A 19,079-nucleotide genomic window follows, 5' to 3' on the forward strand; every position below is an offset into this window, starting at 1 on the left:
GGATGTCATGGTATAGCACATATGTGCCCTCCTTCTAGGGTTTGCATCCACAGAGGGCTGGCTGTTGGATGTGTTTCACTACTCCATCGGCCCTGTGTAGCACGTGCAGCATTAGAGAAATCAATGATTTTGGCAAGAGAGTTGGAACTTGATGATCTTTGTGGTTTCTTCCAAGCCAAGCCATTCTATGATTGTATGATCTGGGCAAGTTGGAAGTGTCTGTGCTTTGGGCACGAGTATCCAGGAGCCTCCTGTTCCATCATGACGACGTGATGGATTTTTTCATCCCGTGGTGTTCTATTCAAAGATGCCACAGTTGAGGTTTCTGATTAGTTTAGTCCATTCATTTAGATATACTTGATTATAATGCCCTACTTACATTTCATGTCCACTTTTTTGTTTTGCCAGTGAGCTAGAGGGATTTGTTGAAGATCTGAAGAGGGACTCCACTGCTTCCAGCAAGACAGTTACGCTGAAAGATGTTGAAGATGGAGCCTTTCTTCTGCGTCAAGTGGGAGAGGCTGTTGCCACCCTTAAAGGTGTGTACTTTTCCTTTTTATTTTTGATTCTTCTCTTTTGACCACAGTAGCTGAGAACTGTTTTGCTTTTAATCTGAGGGCATAATCTTTCAACATATTTAAAGTTAGGATAAGGGGCTTGTTGTTGGTCCCTGGACAGAGGCTGACACTCCACTGTTCTACAGTCACCACGGTCTGTTTTCCCCAGGGCTTTTACGATTTCCTCTTCAGCTTCACAGTTGTTGTCTTTGCAGGAGAGTTCCCGACGTTGCAGAATAAAATGCGTGCGATCCTCCGCATTGAGGTAGAAGCCGTGAGGTTCCTAAAGGAAGAACCACACAAGTTAGACAGCTTACTGAAACGTGTGCGCAGCATGACAGATATCCTGACAATGCTCAGAAGGTGATTTTTCTTTTCCTCAAGCTAGAGAATTTCCTCAAGCATTTTGGGTTTGTGTTCTTCCTTTCTCCCCAAGTAAGATGGAGAAATGCAACTTGCTAGCAGCATTTTAGAGATCCTTCCTAGAGCTTTCCCAAGGGAAATCAGATTATGCTTTTTTCCTCTTCTGTATGCAGTAGTTCCATTCTGACCAACAGTCTTAGTTGTCCAGAGCTTATAATTGAAACTAGTTTCCTCTGAACTGAACATTGCCAGATATGGGAAGTGCTTGGATGAGAAAGCTGACAGAGTAACAGCAGTCCTATGTGTGAACTAAGTTAGCTGTAAGCATTTACAGCAATCTAAGTTAGTAGAAATATTCTCTGACAATGAAGTGTGCAGCTCTAAAAACTGTGTCTGTAAGAAATAGCTGAATAAAAGATTAAAACTGTATAAAGACATCCCAGAACCTTCTGAAAGTAAGGAATATTTTCCGGTATGATTGTGTATCCATGTAAATTCTTTATTATTTTTTTTCCCAAGGAGAATGCTTTAGAAAAAGTTGAAAAATTAGGTAAAATTTATGTTCACTGAGGACCAGGGTTTAGCTGTACTTGTCAGAGTATATGAGCAGCAAATGACTATTCATTTATATGAAGCAGTAGGGCAAACTATCAAAGGTGGGGGTGTGTCAATTTTACTTCAATCACAAGCAAATGTAAATCATAAGTGGATTGTTGCCATCATTATTCTAAGGAATGTAGGATTGATATTATTCCCATATATCCTAGAGCATATCACAGAATCACAGAATTGTACGTACAATGGATTTGCCAATACTGACAGAGGAATAAAACGGTTTATGTAACAGTTCTTCCAAGAGCTATCAGTTATTTTTCCCTGTAGGTAAACATTCATATCCTTTCATATTAGCTTCCTTTACTTAAAAATGAATACAGTTATTTCTTGCCTCATCTTGATCAGGAAATAAACAGTCAGCTATACATGTCAAAGTTTTAACAACAATTTTTGGTGTTTTGTTGAGTTGTTTTGTTTTTTTCAACCAAATTGCATATTAATTCTCCTACGGTCTGTTTCAATATTGGAATGTTTGAGTGGCTTCTTTAAAAATCCAATTCCCTGACTGTTAGAGAAAGCAAAAAGTTACAGAAATTTCACAAGTTTTCTCTTGCAAAAGCTGATTGTTAAATATTGCTCACGATTCACCTGTGTGCTAATCATGCTCCATGCTGTTGTGTTCCATTTGGCTGAGCAGACATGTTACAGAAGGACTGCTGAGGGGAGTGGATCCCTCCCAGGCTGTGCAATACTCTGCTACCGAAAAGGCCACTGCAACTGAAGCTCTGAAAAATCAGGAGGAACCCAAGCAAACCCAGGGACAGGGACACGCACAGCAAAACCTCACGACGGTCACATCAGAGTCCCAGGTATCATCAGTCAAGTCAGAAGTTGTCCCCTTCTCCACAATGACCGTCCATCACGTGCAGAGCTCTCCCGTTGTCATCCATCAATCTCAGCACTCATCAGCCCTGGTCAACCATGCCCAGGGTTCACCTGCTGCACCCAGCCACAGTGAAGGGCTGCCAGTGAGCAGCCACCCCTCCACCACACCACCAGCACCACCCCAGGAACCAGCAGTAGGATCCCAGCCCACCCAAGGCATGCCGGCACTACAGGTCTCTGTCAATGGCAGCACCATGCAAAGTCTTTTCATTGAGGAAATTCACAGTGCAAGTACCAGAAACAGAGCTGTATCAATCGAGGTATGGTGTACTCTACTCACCCAGTTGTTGTCATTTTGGGTCTGAGCTCCCAGTCTCACTTCTGAGACCGGAGGTGGGATTTTCAAACGCATTGTGAGGATTTTTATGCTTAATCTCTAACTACACCATGCACTTCTGAAGATACCCTCTGATTTTACACGTGACAGTATAAAATTTTACACATTTTAAAGAATGTCCTCTTTTTGAACAATATTATATGATTCTTTGACAACACTTGCATTGTTGGATTTCATTCATTCCTTCAATCTCCATGTCTCCCATTATGGAGAGATAAAGATGAAACTGTGTGAAGTTTGAGTGGTTTCACACAGAGGTAGGTATTGAGGAAATGTACAGCTGAACACTCATGCCGTATTGCAGACGTGAGCTTTAATCACCAGTGTGACATAGTAAATCACCAAGCCAGATTTAAACGTTGCCTTTGTTCCTTTAAGGAGCAGTGGTCTGTGTCAGTTTGTCCTACGTTTGTGCCATATCTACTACAGTGGAAGTCCTAACTACTTTGCAATTACTGCGTTAGTATCTTTCTCTAGTTACTTACTAGAACTGAAGGAATCTATCCGTGGTGACCTATGATGTTCACACATTGATTTTTTAAAAAGTAAATGATCACAACAGAAATCAGAGAGGAGAACTGATGCTTTGCTGTTTTTGTCTAGAAAGCAGAAAAGAAATGGGAAGAGAAAAGGCAGAACCTGGATCACTATAATGGAAAGGAATTTGAAAAACTCTTGGAAGAGGCCCAGGCCAATATAATGAAGTCAATTCCTAACTTGGAGATGCCTCCCCAGCCAGCTGTCCTGCCTAAAGGGGATGCAGGGGAGAAGTTTGAAGTCTCAGGTAAGTTTCGGTTGAGTAAATGGTGCTAAGGAGTTGCACATTTGGAAAAGAGACGTTACTTAGTCCACTTTCTAAAATTGTTTCAATGTGAAGATTTCTGTGTTCTTGAACATACCCGTGAGTAGTCAGTGGGGAATGCTGCAGGTCCAGCTGTCAGAATGCAGGATTGTGTCACAGAAGTAATGATTTTGCAGATGCCAGGGTGAGTGACAAGCTAAATGTGAATTTCCCCATACTGCAACTGAGTGAGTTTGTCCTCTGGAGATGAAAACTCCACATGTGCAGGATAGTAAGAGTACAGCTTCGTTTTGACTGAGATGAGAATATCTGTGCACTGTGCTGTGTCTATAGCTATTACACTCTGCTCAGTTTTGCAGAAGTGTAGCTATATGGAGAGGTTTCTTATCAAAAGAAGATCAAGACATGCCTGAGGTTTCTAAGGATAAGGAGATCTCTTAACTTTGCACAAATTCTGTCAAGTTCCAGCACATGGAAGCTGAAGCTAGAAAAAGACAGATAAAAATTAGGTGTCAAATTTTAACATTCAGAGTAGCTACTCACTGAAGCAAGTTTAATTGTGAACATACTGTATTATCAAATCTTTCAGTAATATTTTTTTTTTTTCTGAAAGGCTGCTCAGACACAAGCTCTGGGCACGATGCAAGAGCTGCTTGAAGAATTCTTTCAACCTCTGTTAAGTGGGAATTCTGACTGCTTGATCTTAATGGTCCTTACTAACTTCATGAACTTCAGCTATAAATACAAGTGGTGTTCTGGATGAGTCCTTCGGAGATCTGAAAAAGACCCATGATGCTACATAACAGGGTGTCTTGGGGAAGTGGATGAGGAAGGAAGGAATGAATGACAGTGACTTTTGCAGTAAGGATTCTGCCCTCAGCTATGTTGTAGATATACCAAGTACATTTTCAACACTCCTAGCTGATATTAAAGAGGATATTTCAGCCTACTCCTTTTCATATCCATTATGGATTAATTGCTCTAATCCTTTTTGAACCTGCTCATTAACCATTTGCCTCCACACTACCACGGCAGCAAGCTCTGGGAACTCACTCCCCGTTCTGTGAAGCAGCTTTCCTTCCTCTGTTTTGTGCTGATCTCCTACCAACATCACTGAGTTGTCTGTGGTTCTAGTATTTTGCAGTTTGGCAAATAACAACTGTGCATTTACTTTGTGAAATCATGAAGGCAGTGAATAACTCTGGATTGTATCATGGAGGTGTCAACCTAATCTATTCCAAACTGAAGACTTGCAGCTTTTCTCACCCCTCCATCAAGACTAGCTGCTCCTTCATCGGGGTACTTTTGTTTATTTCCCTCTGATTCCACTGTGTAGATTCCACTGTGGAGCTGTGTAGACCAGGGCTGTGCTCCAGGTGTTGGGTGGCAGCATTTTGTTCTAGAGCATCTTTAACACAACAAGTTGCTGCTCACTGGATATTTTTATCAAGATGCAGGTTTAAAATAAATTCATTTGAATGTGAAATGATTTTAGAATTCTGTCACCATTCAGTGAGGTTATAGGCTATCCACACAACCATATTCTATAATGTGTAGCTTAAATAGAAAAAGTCGTGGAAAATAAGCACCATATGGATGAAGTGAGTTGTGACATGTTAAGAAGTGCAGAACACAGTAACAGAAAGTTTTATGACTCATATAGTTAACTAATCCACTTCTGGAATATATTTTTGCACTGTGTAAAATTTAGGGAGAAGTGATAAGATCGAGGCATTCACCTTCTGTTGTGAATAGTGAATTCTGTAATAGTAACATAAATAAATTAAAGGCACAGTAAAACTTTTCCTTAATATCTGATTAAATATCGTGCCATCCAACTCTTCTATCATTCAGTGAAAAAATGTCCATATGCTGCTGTCTGCTGTAGGTTAGAAAACTGAGCAACATAGGGAGAGAGAGTCCCTAGAGAGAGAGTTACCCTAGTAATATACTCCATGAAATACTTCAGCCCTAAATTAGCAGAGTCCTTTTCTGGCTTTGCTGCAGAACCTGGATAGATCACCTTGCCACAGTATGTTGTCTCAGCTGTTCTCCACACAGAACCCAGCTGTATTTTTTTTTCCCTGCAAAGCACAAAACAGAGATAAATCACACACTTTTTAGCACAGTTTTGCAGATGACTGTAAATACTTCTTTAATGTCTTAGACTGTAACTCATATTTGGTATGTCTCACAAATATGAAAGAAATGGTAAAAATCATTATTGCTTCGTGCCTTTCATATCTTGCATCCAGATCTACTCTTATTAAGTGTAAGAAAAACTTTAATGTTCCTGCGCTCAGAGCCACCAGTTTGAGAGTAATAGGTTGAGCCCATTGAAAGGGGCAAAGATTGGCACAGGCCCCACATCACAATCTAGGGAACACCATATTAGACAATTACTTTGATAATTTTACAGCAGCAGGTCTTATCTTGTGCTGGTAGAGATCATCTGATGACATGGAAACCTCACTGGCATATACTGACAAAAGAAGTCGTCTAATGTAAAGTGTGTCTGAAAAGTCACTGTTGCAATTCTGCATGTCACTGCCACATAATCATGGAAGGCCATAACAGAACAGAGGATTTATTTAAGCTTAAGCAGCTTTGAAGACCATTTGATCTAAGAAGGGAACAAAGATGAGGCTGGGTCAGCCAAGGGCTCTGTCCTGTCCAGAAAGGCCTGTGGATCAGAGGAGCCTGATGTAGCCCCACCAGCAGACACTTATGCAATAACTTGCCCAGATGGTAATCTGAAATCAGGAGTCTTTCTCTTTCTGAGTTATGCATTCCAGCTGTTCATGTAACACTGAATAGCCATAGAAAGGTCATTTTGTCAGTCTTGAAAACAAACGTTGTAAGCAGCAGTGGGAAAGCAGTGACTGTTGCCATGTATGATGCTTTGCCTGTGACCAGAAATGCACAGGGTCAGGTCATGAGAAGGGAAACTGCTTCTGGGGAAAGTGCCGTCCCGTGGTGGTGAGGAAGTGATGGCTGAGTGGGGAAGGAGAGGTGGGGGGAAATTCCTGTTTGAGTAACCAGTTTTCTCTTGAAAAAATTCCCCTCAGAAAGTGCGGGCTGGCTGTGCTTGGCTGATGGATTTGGAAATGGATCATCGTGAGTTAACAAAACGTGTACAGGGCTATTATGTTATAATTCATGCTGGCTTTGAAGAGAAGTCTGGAGAGTTGCTCCTGGTGCTCCTCTGCCCTTCCCTCTCAGCCTTTTAAGCATAGCTAACTACAAGGCCACCCTGCTGCTCCTATCCTTCCACCTTCCAAGAGCATTTCTCTGCCAAGCAGAAATGTTGCTGCTTGCTTCAGAATTCCTGAGAACAACAGCAAGCCCCTAGGTTTAGTGTCTTGCTAGTACTCATGCCTGTTGCTCACACTTTCAAGGGAGGCTGCAGGGGCCCTATCTTAATCAGGTACCCAGCTGAACCTGCACCACACACTGACAAGTGACCTGTTTCCTGAAGCGTGCTGACCTACCACACTTGTACACGGAGGGCTGAAATCTCAGCCACAGTCATGCTGGGGACAGAAGTTTTGCTAAAAATTTGTGGGAGAAGTGATGTAGTTTTGCTGTGAAAATAGAAGACCACTGTTGTGAAAGAAGGTTCCACTTGAGTCACAAATGTGTTCCTATTCACATGTATTCATCTGCAGGACTTTTCAGGATGCTTTTTTTCCCCCTTCTGGTTGAAACAGAGCCGAAAATACCCTTTTCCTTCTCTCACCTCCGCTCACTTGGTGCTGCCCTGTTTACTTGCAGAAGACGCTCCGGACGCAGAGCAGGACAACGACAAGTTGACCAAGTCTCCACCTCCTCCGCCTCCACGGCGCAGTTACCTGCCAGGGTCAGGACTGACCACAACGAGATCAGGAGAGGTCATCTACGCCAGGAAGGAGGCAGCTGCTGGCAAGGTTTGGTGACTTGGCCTCTAGGCAATCAGATTACTGAAGAATGGCTGGCACAGAGATGCATTCCCAAGCTTGGGCTGTGTCTGTAAACCACAAAATAAGTTGAGACAGAGCTATGTCTTGGAGAGCTACTGAAATTGCTTGCCAGGGTATGCTACTGTCAGGCTAAATGAACAAGCAGGGTTTGATCAGTTCTGTTTACAGCAGTCTTAGCCTTGCTGCACTTATCTCTCAGCTGTATAGAAAGCAAGTCACAAGCTGATTTGTTTACAGTTATAAGAAGATTAAAAATAAAAAAAAAACAACCACGTGTTGTACAGATGGGAAAGATCAGCTTGGAGTTGAGAGCACATTCACAGAGATGTTGCAAATTAGTTTTTTTGGTCTTCCTTTCCCCATCTCTTCTTTTCCCTGAAGGAAACAGAGGGAAGCCTAGGTGAAGAAGATAATCCTACTCCTATGAGGTAGCAATGAAAAGGGACCTAGCAAAAGGTGCCTTTCGTAGCTGAATTTATTGTTTCTTTTGCATCAGGAGGGCTCAACTATATTTTCTGTCTGTGTTTTTTCATCCCCTCGTAGGAATGCAGCGAAGACGCTGGGCAAGCAACACAATCCAAAGCCCCTAAAGAAGATCAGGCATTGCCTCGAAATACAGGACTTGCTGTATCATCAGCTGTAAAAGATGAAGAAGAGGAGGAAGGAGATAAAATAATGGCAGAATTACAGGTAGGCCCTCTGGGTTGCACATGCACAGGTATGCCCCTTCGGAATCAGTAACGCTTCTGGAGTCAGCACTAACTTCTAGCTCAGAACATGAAGGAAAACCTGTCTCACTCAGTTCCAGTTATTGCACTGTTTTGTGCACATTTTGCAAGCACCACCCAAATTTTTTACAAGAGGTGTAGAAATGAGAGGGTGCTCAAGAATGCAGAGGTTGCCACTGGGAAACCTTTCGTGACACACGTGTAGATGGCTCAAGTGAAATACTGGTATGCATTTAACATGGTCACTGGCATAATATTTCTCAGTACCAGACCCACAAGGTGCTGAGAGTGCCTCATTTGTGCTAATGGAGGTGGGAACAGAGAATATGGAGTGTGCTTCTAGCAGGCTTTGCTCACTGTGTCGTGGTCCAGTAGTTCTTGGTGTGTTCAGACATTGGAACATTTGCTGTTCCCTTCTCTGTAGCTGGTGTATTAATCTGCCAGTGGCACAGGAGTAGTGTCCTCGTGCTGGTCCTTCACATGACAGCACATAGGCTGGCTTAGCTCAGTGACAGCAGTGCTTCAGTAATAACCAACTATCCCAGCTGCTATTGATGAGCTCCAGCCTCCTGGGGCACCCTCTGTCCTCTTCCACATTCTCATGAGGAAAGAAGATATGGTTAGCTTTAACAGCTATACCTTCTGATGTTTGGGGTGGCTCAGAGTCTCACTGTCAGAGCACGAGATGTTCCCTGCTGCCCATCAGAAGGTGGGCTTGGTGCTGCCTGGGGAGTGTTTTCAGCACAGGAGATGTAGATATTAAGTAGTGACTCTTTCATTTGATGAGTATGCCCTGCCTTCTGCTCAGCTCTCAGCCTAGCAGCACATAACAGTGCTGGTTCACAGGGAGCCAGTGCAGGGGCTTACCCTTGCCCCCTGTTTCTGTGATAATAGCTCATGCAACAGGAGAGCAGTGTGCAGTGAAGCTGTCGCATTGTCTGCCATCTCCAGGAGAGCAGCACAGCTGCTTTCCAGCTTATGGCAACAAAATAGAGTTTACGGTGTGGAAGGGGAAGCTGGAGAGGTGCTAAGGGACAGAAATGAGCATGGTAGCTCAAAGGGATTGAGTGTTTAAATGCTAGTTTTGAGGACAAGCAAAGTTCATTTTAAATAATGATCAAAATAGTGGGAACCTTTCAGATGGTTGGCAGAATATACATTTTGGAAAGGTCAAACTGTTTGGTTCAAGAGCTACACTCATAGGCAGAATGGGAAAGCTATGTTTGGGATTCAGTCAGTGAAGAACTGAAGGACAGACACGTACAGTTATGCTCACCAACACAATGTAATGGAGCACAGATCAAAGGAAGTGACTCTCTTTGATTAGGTAAAAGGTTCAAGTGCTTCAACTGAATTGTGTACCTGTAAACATTTTTGTTAGTCATTTGATCAAATATCATACCACATTCAAATTAAAATCTGGCACCACTGAATGTACAAAACATCCCCTCACCCACGCCCCCCCAAGAAAAAATCTTAAGAGGGCTGAGAGCTGTGTGGCTCTGGAAGTATTGCGCTCAGAGCAGGGGTTTATAGTCACATCTAAAATCTTTACTGCTCAAATCAACTTCAATCTGAAGACTAGTGAAGTATGAGAGCAGGGAGATGATGATAGCATACAGTCAGTGACAGTAATACTTCACTGAAATATGCATTCTGCCTGAAGAAAACAAACACAGCCCAGACCATAACTGCATGTATAGGAAGGGAGCTGGAGTTGTTGTAACAAGATGACAGGAGCTCCCAGGTGGAGTGTTCTTGCCACAGAGTTAATGTCTGCTTTGGGTGTAGATGTGAGGATGGGGAGTGTTTTTAACTCTGTGTACAGAGGATCAGGAAGATCAGCACCAGGCTGCTGCATCCATGACTAAGTGTCTGTGCATCGCCTGTTAGAAAGGGCGATAAGCATATGAAGGTTCAGAAAAGTACAACGTGGAGGCAGTTTCATAAGAGGCACCTCCTTAATCTAGCAGAGTAAGTATAATGCTAATGAGCAGCAGAAGCACAGGCTGTACGTGCACACTGGTGCAGATATTTTGGAGCAAAGGTGATACATGAGCAAATTACAAAGAGAAACAGTGGATTCTTCATCACTTAAAGTCTGAAGGACCACAGGGATGCCTTTGTAGGTGGTATGCCAAACTCAAAAGCACATCATTGGTCTCACAAACTGGTAAGCTAGGGACAGTCCTATTCCTTGTACTGTAGGAGGAGCAGTACTACTTGTTCTGAGTTCTGTGTCATCTTAGCTACTCTGATCTATACAGAAGTGCAAACAGGATGTGATGGAGAAACAGCAGTGAATCTGCACCATTTTGTACTGGATTTTTTCATTATCGTTACTTATCTGATTTTGAATAAATAGTCAATAAGCATGCAAAATACAACATTTAATTTTTATTTTTTATATTTTTTATTCAAATCTGTAGTCAGGGCTATTTTTCATGAGAGTTGCCAGGATCTAAATGGTTTCCTTAGCATATGGTATAGTAATATAACCTTGCGTTCTGCATTTTGTGTAACTCCTATAAGCACTCCTCCCTCATTCCCTGGCTGGCTTGTACATCTCACTGATGGCAGACAGTGCCAGTAGTGGCCTCCCGAAGTCTCACAAACACTTGGAGCCAGGGGCTGTGCAGTAGTGTCAGTGATGGTTCTGCTTGTCTGGATCTGCGAGCCAGTGGGGTGAAGAAACCCAGAGGAGATTGAAAGAGGACAGCAAAAAGGTTGAAAAGTCCAGGCTGTGTCCTGCAGTGCACATAGTGGGAGGCCAGTGGTCCCCAAGCCCATCTTTTGCACAATTTCCAGAGCAGGAGGAACCTGAAGGGTACTGTCATCATCTGGAACATTAGTGAAGGCTGTGGTAGAGACAAGTCTTAAGTTTTAATAACACTGTACGGGGAGAATGCTGCATGATGTGCAATGAGACCAACAGATCTGCTAGCTGAGTAGATATCAAAGGGTGAGGAAGAGGCATTTCTTGCCTTCTTCTCTCATTTACTGACTGTGTAAGGCCTGCAGCTTCTACCTTTTCTTCACCTTTCTGCAGGCAAAAAATAGACTGCTTCCAAATGAGAAAAACAGAAAGAAAATGTATTCAGCTGTGACTGTCCTATCCAGGCAAACACCCCCTGCTAATATTCACTGGGAGTGGAAGTGAGGAAGCACAGGAAAAGATTCTGAAAACAGTGAATGGAATAAAGTGAGCTAAGCTTTGGGATTTATTTCTTTTAACACATAAACTTAGGGTTTAGTTGTTAAATGGTATGTGGTCAAGGACAGAATATGTCCAGTGAGGATTCTGAGGAGATATCAGCCACTGGGAAGTAAGGAGGTACTGTTACAAGCCCAGAGTTCGCTGTGGGCTTCCTGGTTAAATTTGGATAGTTGTCAGCACCTCTGGGTGCCTTCGTTGACCCTTCTGTAATGATGGAAATCCAGCTCGCCTTTCCTGCTTGGGATGTGGAGGTCAGTCAGCATGACAAGTTAGATTGCAATCTTGGCAGATTGGTGTGCTCTGTTTCTGTCAGTCATGTAGTCCAAAATCTATTTCATGAGATGGTAAATAATGTTGTCGAGCTGCTGTGAATATTAAAAAGAAATGCTCTTTTTGTAGTTGGTCATCTCCAGACAATTCTGTGTAAAAGCTATTGGTCCCCTGATAACCTGCAGTATTTATTTCCTAGGCTTTCCAGAAGTGCTCTTTTATGGATGTAAACTCAAACAGTCATGCTGAGCAATCCAGAAATGATACACATGTTAAAGACATAAGGCCTGGGACTTTAATGCATCACAAGGAAAAGAAGGTAACAAGTGGCATTTGTAAACATGCCACCCGATCTTGACATAACCTTCTTTCCTTACTTCAAAACTAATCTTATATCTTGTGTCCTCTTTTCTCTAACCTCCAACCACAACTACCCAGTGGTTTCCTTCTTTTTATCCCTGTATGGATCAGAAATGCTCAGATGGAATGTTGTATCGATGTACGTTGTGTGTCTCATCAGCAGTTACACAAGGAATGCATGAAGTTTTAAGACTGAAATCAAAGTTAAGATAGGATCCATCAGTTTCCTCTAAAGTGATGCTCTTACTTCTCAGAATATCCTTCCAGTGCTGTTCTGGCATTGGATGGTAAAGCATCTCTCCTTAGACTTGTTCTTGTTTTGAGGAGAATTAGTGGTTCCTTTCAGTCTCCAGAGCCAATTTAGAGAATTTCTGCTTTATTTTCCTTCGTTTCTTTGTCCTATAAATAGTTATTAGTGATTCAGAAATCCCATTCAGTTTACTGGTAGATGGAGATAAGATGGATGGGCCACATTTGCCCTCCACATTTGTCCTCATGACAGTTAAAACCCAAGATTCACACTTGGAGACTACGTTAACTCACGGGACTTAAGAGAGATGCGATATGTCTGTGTCCACAGCCAAGTTGGGGTGAATTTTGCTCTACGTTTGGGATTGCCATTAGAGTTGATTGGTGTTAATGAGCAGCTGACATGTAGGATGAAAAATAGGACAAGTATTTCTGCCTTTGCAGACTTCTTTTTCAAGTTTAAGTGTAATTAGTTGGATTGTCATTGGGTTTGGGTGGTCATGCGAGCGTGACAACTTGTTAGCTAAATGCCGGAAATGAAGTGCTGCCATGGTGGGGAAGACAATGCAGCTTTTCAGCACAGCATTTCAAATCCACAGTGCATTTTTGTGAGTGTGTGCAAACTGGAAATAGCAGGAATACCTCCTCTGTTGTATCTTCATTAGTAACTCCTCGAGAATTTTACCAGTAGCATTGTATTTCATCCTCCTTTAATAGAAATTGGAGTGAGAGGTAAAATGACTTCTGGCAGGTCTTAAGGCAAAGAAGAACCGAACTGCCCATCTGTACAGGGCACTGCAGCTCTGAAGCACAAGGTAACACCTGGATGTTGATATCTGAAATCTGCAACAACGCTGCTGCTGCCAGGGCAAAGAACTTAGAACTGCTTGAGCAGCAGGTCTGGCCTGAAGCAGCAAGCACCTTGCTGGGTGAGGGCAGAAGATCATGGTGATGTCTGAAAGGAAAAGTTGTTTTGTTGTGGAGTGTGTGACAACATTATGGAGAAAAAAGAAAGAACTTGTCTCTGATTATTTCCTTTAGTCCTGGTGTGAGAATAAGTTCATATTGTTGCACAAAAGCATGGATTACTTCATAAGATGCCAGGCATGCTGTAGCACAAACATCTATTTGAAAGTTGCTGCCGATTGCTGTAACCTGCCATTAACTGGAATACCAGAGAATCCAGGAATTTAAGGTTAATTATAGGGTCTGTTTTTGTCATCTGATATGACAGAGCGATTTATTCACTTTCAATGCGGAGCCTTGTAGTCATGATAAATTCATAAAGGAAATGAGTTTTGTTGTGTTTCTGTCTTCTTGTTAGAAAGGCAGCCATTCCTAAAGTGAAGTGCATTGCACAATGGCACCCCGAGATGTTGCACTGATGCTTGGAACAACAAGTGCAACTTGCTAAAAACAAAAGTGTAGAGAAATGGGAACTCAGACAGAGAGTCACAGTGCTGAGGGGCAGCAAGTGCTATTAACTGGTGCAGTGCTGGGAGCTCTGGCTCGTAATGGAACTGTAAGGCACTTACCTATGTAGCTGGTCTGGGCCTGAGCTGACCACCACATTTTGTTCTGGCACCAGCTTGCAGCAGAACCTACAGGCACCATCAGGCCGCGTGTCGATGCCTTGCTGCTCGTGGCTGCTTTGTGTGATCACTCCTCTTCATTCAGAAATAGGAGGGACTTGCCAGGTGGCCTTGGAGTGGCTGTGTAGCCTTGTTATTGCTGGTATTCCTTCAGAAGGGGAGGGCTGCGGCTCTGATTGACCACTGACTTTCTTGCTGCTGTGTTGTGATAGAAATTTTTCAGTATAAGATGGTCACACAGTATAGAAGAAAATATAACGGATGGAGAAACTGTACTTTGTGAGACCGTTGGCAGTGGGAGTATATGTGCTAGCCAAACCGTGGATCTTGGTACCGTCGTTCATTCATCTCAGCTTAGAGCGTGACTCTCCTGACTGATGTTCTACACATCTTGGTGCTAATATAACTCACCTTACTTGTGTGTTAAGACTTGGTTTGGATTCTTAAGCAGTGTCAGCAGAAATGCTGTTTGGCTTCCTGCCTTCAGTCACCTGATGCCAGGTTTGTTTTCTTCCTGGTGAGCCATCTTTGAGTGTAGATTTCTCTCTTGCTTTGGTCACAGGCGTGGTGCCTCCTAGGTCATACCCTCACCCCAATGATTGGTGTTTATCCTAAGCTGTCACTAGCACTTAACAAACCAAACAAAAAATGATAATAAGAGTAATAAAAAGCCTGATGTTATGAAACAGCATCTCCAGGGGACCTCTCTTAAGAACAAAGAACAAACATCCCTGAAGTTTAATTGCTGTGAATATACCACTTTTAAGCAAGTGGATCACACCTCTGCTTTTATAAATGAATGTAACTCGTTGTTCCCTGCTGCACTCCCAAGGGTGCTGCAGGCTGCTGCTGATTCTGAGGGAAGAACTGCTTTTAAGCTGTAGCAGCGATTTAGGAATGTTCAGACTGTGGTCATCCTAATTGTAATAGCACAGCATGGCTCGGGTGTGAGCAACACCGTAAGCAGCAAAATGTTTTAATTTCAAAATCAGCTTTTTTTCCAGGAGAAAATGAACTTCTGAAGGTAGGCAGGCTGACAATTAGCTCTGTGCTGAGCTGCCTGCAGTCAGCCCTTACGATCCATCGCGCTTTGATGTGTCCCAGCTGAACCCAGTCAGATACTTTGAACCTTTTCAACTTCACTCAGGATGTTTTTTGCTTTTGTTTTTCAACTGGAAGGTAAATGAGCCAGGGTAGTGTTGTGTTGGAAATAAGGTAACTGGAAGGTTTTTCTGTATTCTGGAGGCCTTGTTAAAACAGGAGCCCTAGGTAACAACAGCCCATGCTGGGCACGTGCACAGCACAGAGCAGTAACGTCCTGCTGATCTGGCAGAATTTGGAATTCTGCCCTGAAGAATTTCAGGAGTCATATGACAACTTAAGGCATGCCTCTGCAGCACTAAACAGAGTGGTGAGTTCATGAGGTCTGCGCTTCCCCCGATGATTAATTCTTTGGGGAAAAAAAAGTCCTGTAAAAGTAACAGCCCTGAATAACTGAGTAATCCGACTTTCCCCCTTAGGTGTATGGGGCTACAACAGGATCTCCCACAGATAGTGACCATCCTAAAGAGAAGAGGGAAGGGAAAACTGAAGAAGAATTGGGTTCTGATTCATCCAGCACAAATGACAGTAAAATTGGCTTTTCAATGAATGACAGTTCTACACTTAGCAAGGGTTTGTTTGTAGACAGTAGAAACTATTCTAAGAAAAACCTCCAAAATATGAGCACAAACCTGCCCAGTGCCAGTTTGCCAGAGGATGACAAACGAAGAGGGGCTCAAGATGTTTTAGGATCCCAGCTTCCAGCTGTTGAAAATGGAAAGCCAAACCCAAGCTACGGACTGTCACGAGATGCTTGCCAGGGCCCTCCGCAGGGCGAAGCTGTGCCCAGTGCTGCCAGGTGCGTCCCCGTCAGCAGCGTTGCCCCTCTGGTGAGACCCTCCCAGGAGGCTGCAGGGTCTGCCCCCTCCTCACCTGAGCAAGAAGCTCCTGCAGGTGGCTACGGTCAGGTAGTGCTGAGACCCAAAGTGGCCAGAAGCAACAGCACTGAAGAGGCAGACTCTCCATCCAGCTCTCCAAGTGAAGACAGCCCACCCACTGAAAACATCGCCTTCATGATTACCAAAACAGCTGTCCAGGTCCTCTCGAGCGGTGAAGTTCATGACATAGTGAGCCGGAAAGGTGGCGACGTGCAAACGGTGAACATCGATGCGCGGAAGGACGTGGTGTCAGAAAAAGGCATCCCAGAAAGCACGGACAGCGAAGAGCCAGTGGTCTGTCTGGACAAAAAGCCAGTCATCATCATTTTTGATGAGCCGATGGATATTAGGTCAGCGTATAAGCGTCTTTCTACCATTTTTGAGGAGTGTGATGAAGAGCTGGAGAAAATGATGACGGAGGAGAAAATAGAGGAGGAAGAGGAGGAGGAAGAAAATGAAGCGCGTGAGATTTCTAAGAGCCATAAGAAAGAGCCCCCGGTGCTCACTGACAGAAAAGCAATTGCAGAATATTCGGCAGCTCACGGTCTCAGCGAGCAGTACGTGTTTAACCTCCACTCTGCCTCTGACTCTGCAGAAACAAGGGCTCCTGCGGAGCAGGGGAGCTCAAAGACAAATTTTAACAAGTACAGTCAGATGTATGGGCTGCACACAGAACCAAACGTGGACTCTGCCGATCAGTTTGGAGGCAGGCAGGATTCTAAGAAAAAGTTTAAGTTTAAATTCCCTAAAAAGCAGCTGGCTGCTCTGACGCAGGCGATACGTACAGGAACCAAGACTGGGAAGAAGACTTTGCAGGTTGTGGTTTATGAAGAGGAGGAGGAAGATGGGACCCTTAAGCAGCACAAGGAAGCCAAGAGGTTTGAGATCACCAGGTCCCAGCCTGAAGACCTCGACAAGAGTCCTGCAGGGAAGCAGGAGGCCCCTCCTGGTGCAGCCGTGCCTCTGTCCAGGACTGATGAAATTCGACAGAGCACGTACCGAACTCTAGACAGCCTTGAGCAGACCATAAAGCAGCTGGAAAACACCATCAGTGAAATGAGTCCCAAAGTTATCCCCGAAAGCACACACAGCTCTGAGGGAAGCACTGTCCCTTTCTCTGCCCCGCTAGTACCAGAGGTCCCACCCCGAGAGCGTGTAGTGCTGGATGAGAGCCGTGGTGGCACAGAGCCCCCTCCGCCAGTCCCAGCCACTTCACGTAAGGTACCTTAGTCCAAGAAATCAAATCTCCAGCTGCTTTCTAAACCTGCAATAATCACCATTAAACACGAGGGTCTTGTGATTTGTTCGCTTCCTGTCAGGTGGCTTGTCTGGGCTCCCACGAGGTGTCTAACAGCTAATAGACATTGGGTTGGTTTACTTTGCTGCTGTTTTGGTGATGGGCAAACGCAGGGGAGCTGGGTCCAATAACCCGCTGTGTGAAATGACGAGCATCACTGACACGAAATCCGGTTTGATCAGTAGTTGAGCAGTGTTCTCCATTTGATTCCTGAAATTAACACCCGCGGTGTGCAGCTCCGGAGCTCTCCCTGCATGTCGTTGTGCGGCTGTGTTGGCGTGCGGCCGCCCCGCTCACCACGCGCTCCCTTCTCTCCCCCCGTCCCCCACCGTTTCCGCAGGGCCCCAGCGCTGTGTCGCAGACGAGCCGGATGCCGGTGCCCATGGCTGCCAAAAGTAGACAAGGAAGCACGGACAAAGCAGGCAAACAGCACAAGCTGCAGGACCCGCGCCAGTACAGACAGGTAGTTTTACCCTAACCCGGTGTTTGGATGGACATTTAATGTTGTCTGTTCGTTTAAAAACTGCAGTAACTGACTGACTGTGCCAAATAACGGATGCCTGTCTGTCGAGTGAGGCCTAACTGGACGTCCTGGAGCCTGGGGGCATGCCCGTACCTACTGATCTCTCACATGCCTGTGCATGCCTGTCTGCAATAAAACACCTGCCGCTTTCCGTTGGGTTTTGTTTCGTTCCGTTTTGTTTGTTAACCCGTGGTACTCAGCTGTAACATCGAGATGTCAACTACCTGTTTACTTTCCCTTCGGTCAGTACGGGTTCCTGAGGCCGGCCGGGTCTGTGCGGAGCCCCGGGCACTAACCTGGGGGTGCACATTAATTAACCCTCCCACCGGACGTGTCTGCTCACCCGTGAATAACCCCGGAGCATGGCCGTGTGGTGAACGGTGTGTAACAAACCATGGGTCGCGCCCTCTCCTGCCCACGCTGTCTGTGCATTCCTCGTTGCGCGCGCTGGGTTTCCTGGCAGGCCCAACCGCGGCGCCGTGTGGAACGGTTAGCTCGCGCTGTCTGCAGGGCCGTCCTCCCAGCTCCTGTTGATTTGTCGCGTTGCTGGCTTTCTGACAAACTGTCTCCTGCCATCTTTATTTGCAGGCTAATGGAAGTGCTAAGAAAGCTGGTGGGGACTATAAGGCTACTTCCCCCACCCTCCCCGCTTCTAAGATCCCTGCCTTTTCTCCCACTTCTGGGAAAAGCAGCTCTGCTCCCGCTCCCAGCGGTGACGGCCCTAACCCCCCTCCCCCGCCCGCCAAGCCCTCCGTGCCCCCCTCCGGGCTCCTGGGGCCGCAGGCAGGCCGCGTGGGGTACCCGGCCTCCCTGATCCCCTCTGTCGCTAACGGCTCCTCCAAGTTCCAGAGCCCACCCTACGCCGCCAAGGGCCACCAGCTCTCCTTCTCGCTGCAGACTCAGAACGGCCGCCCGCCCCCTCCTTCCTCCTCCACCTCCCCCCCATCCTCCACCTCTCCCACCTCACTGAACCAAGGTGTGAAGAGCATCAGGACCATCCACACTCCTAGCTTCACCAGCTACAAGGCGCAGAACGGCAATGCGGGCAAGTCCACTGCCCCCGCGGCCAAGGAGCCGGCCTAGGGGCCGCGCCGGGACTCTGCTCCCTTCCCGCAGCCGCCGGCTGAACCGGGGAGCGCAACCGTTTTGCTGTATCGCCGGAGGCTTAATACTAACCATGTGCTAAATACTGAGTTACTACACTAGAGCAGAGCGGGGCTTCTTTTTGTTTGGTTTTGTTTCGTAAACCTTCTGTTGCTGTTGTAATGATAGAAGAGCGTTTTCCCTCCATCGGCAGCAGCTCTTGCCCAGAAGCGTGGCAGGTGTGTGAGTGTGTGTGTGTGTGT

At 45.2% G+C, this 19,079-nt stretch overlaps 1 protein-coding gene across 12 annotated transcripts in view; it reads left to right on the forward strand.

Moving 5' to 3' along the window:
- The window catches only part of KIAA1217 (KIAA1217 ortholog), a 171,717-nt gene extending 152,892 nt beyond the window's left edge, over window positions 1-18,825 (forward strand). For 5 of the 12 annotated variants that reach the window (XM_065731372.1, XM_065731373.1, XM_065731376.1 and 2 more), the window contains 10 exons: window positions 409-539; window positions 773-920; window positions 2,173-2,680; window positions 3,361-3,541; window positions 7,334-7,485; window positions 8,062-8,208; window positions 11,933-12,052; window positions 15,455-17,134; window positions 17,551-17,673; window positions 18,322-18,825. In XM_065731372.1, coding sequence (XP_065587444.1) covers window positions 409-539; window positions 773-920; window positions 2,173-2,680; window positions 3,361-3,541; window positions 7,334-7,485; window positions 8,062-8,208; window positions 11,933-12,052; window positions 15,455-17,134; window positions 17,551-17,673; window positions 18,322-18,816 — 3,685 coding nt within the window. In that variant the 3' untranslated portion in view covers window positions 18,817-18,825. Of the gene's footprint in view, window positions 1-408; window positions 540-772; window positions 921-2,172; window positions 2,681-3,360; window positions 3,542-7,333; window positions 7,486-8,061; window positions 8,209-11,932; window positions 12,053-15,454; window positions 17,135-17,550; window positions 18,134-18,321 lie in introns of those variants that run through there. The other 7 variants (XR_010621912.1, XM_065731375.1, XM_065731374.1 and 4 more) reach the window with 7 other exon arrangements.
- The last annotated feature ends 254 nt before the right edge of the window (window positions 18,826-19,079 follow it).

The sequence above is a fragment of the Cyrtonyx montezumae genome, unplaced genomic scaffold (assembly GCF_038088225.1).
Source record: "Cyrtonyx montezumae isolate F1298 unplaced genomic scaffold, pur_monq_1.0 scaffold_14, whole genome shotgun sequence".
Lineage (NCBI taxonomy): Eukaryota > Metazoa > Chordata > Aves > Galliformes > Odontophoridae > Cyrtonyx > Cyrtonyx montezumae.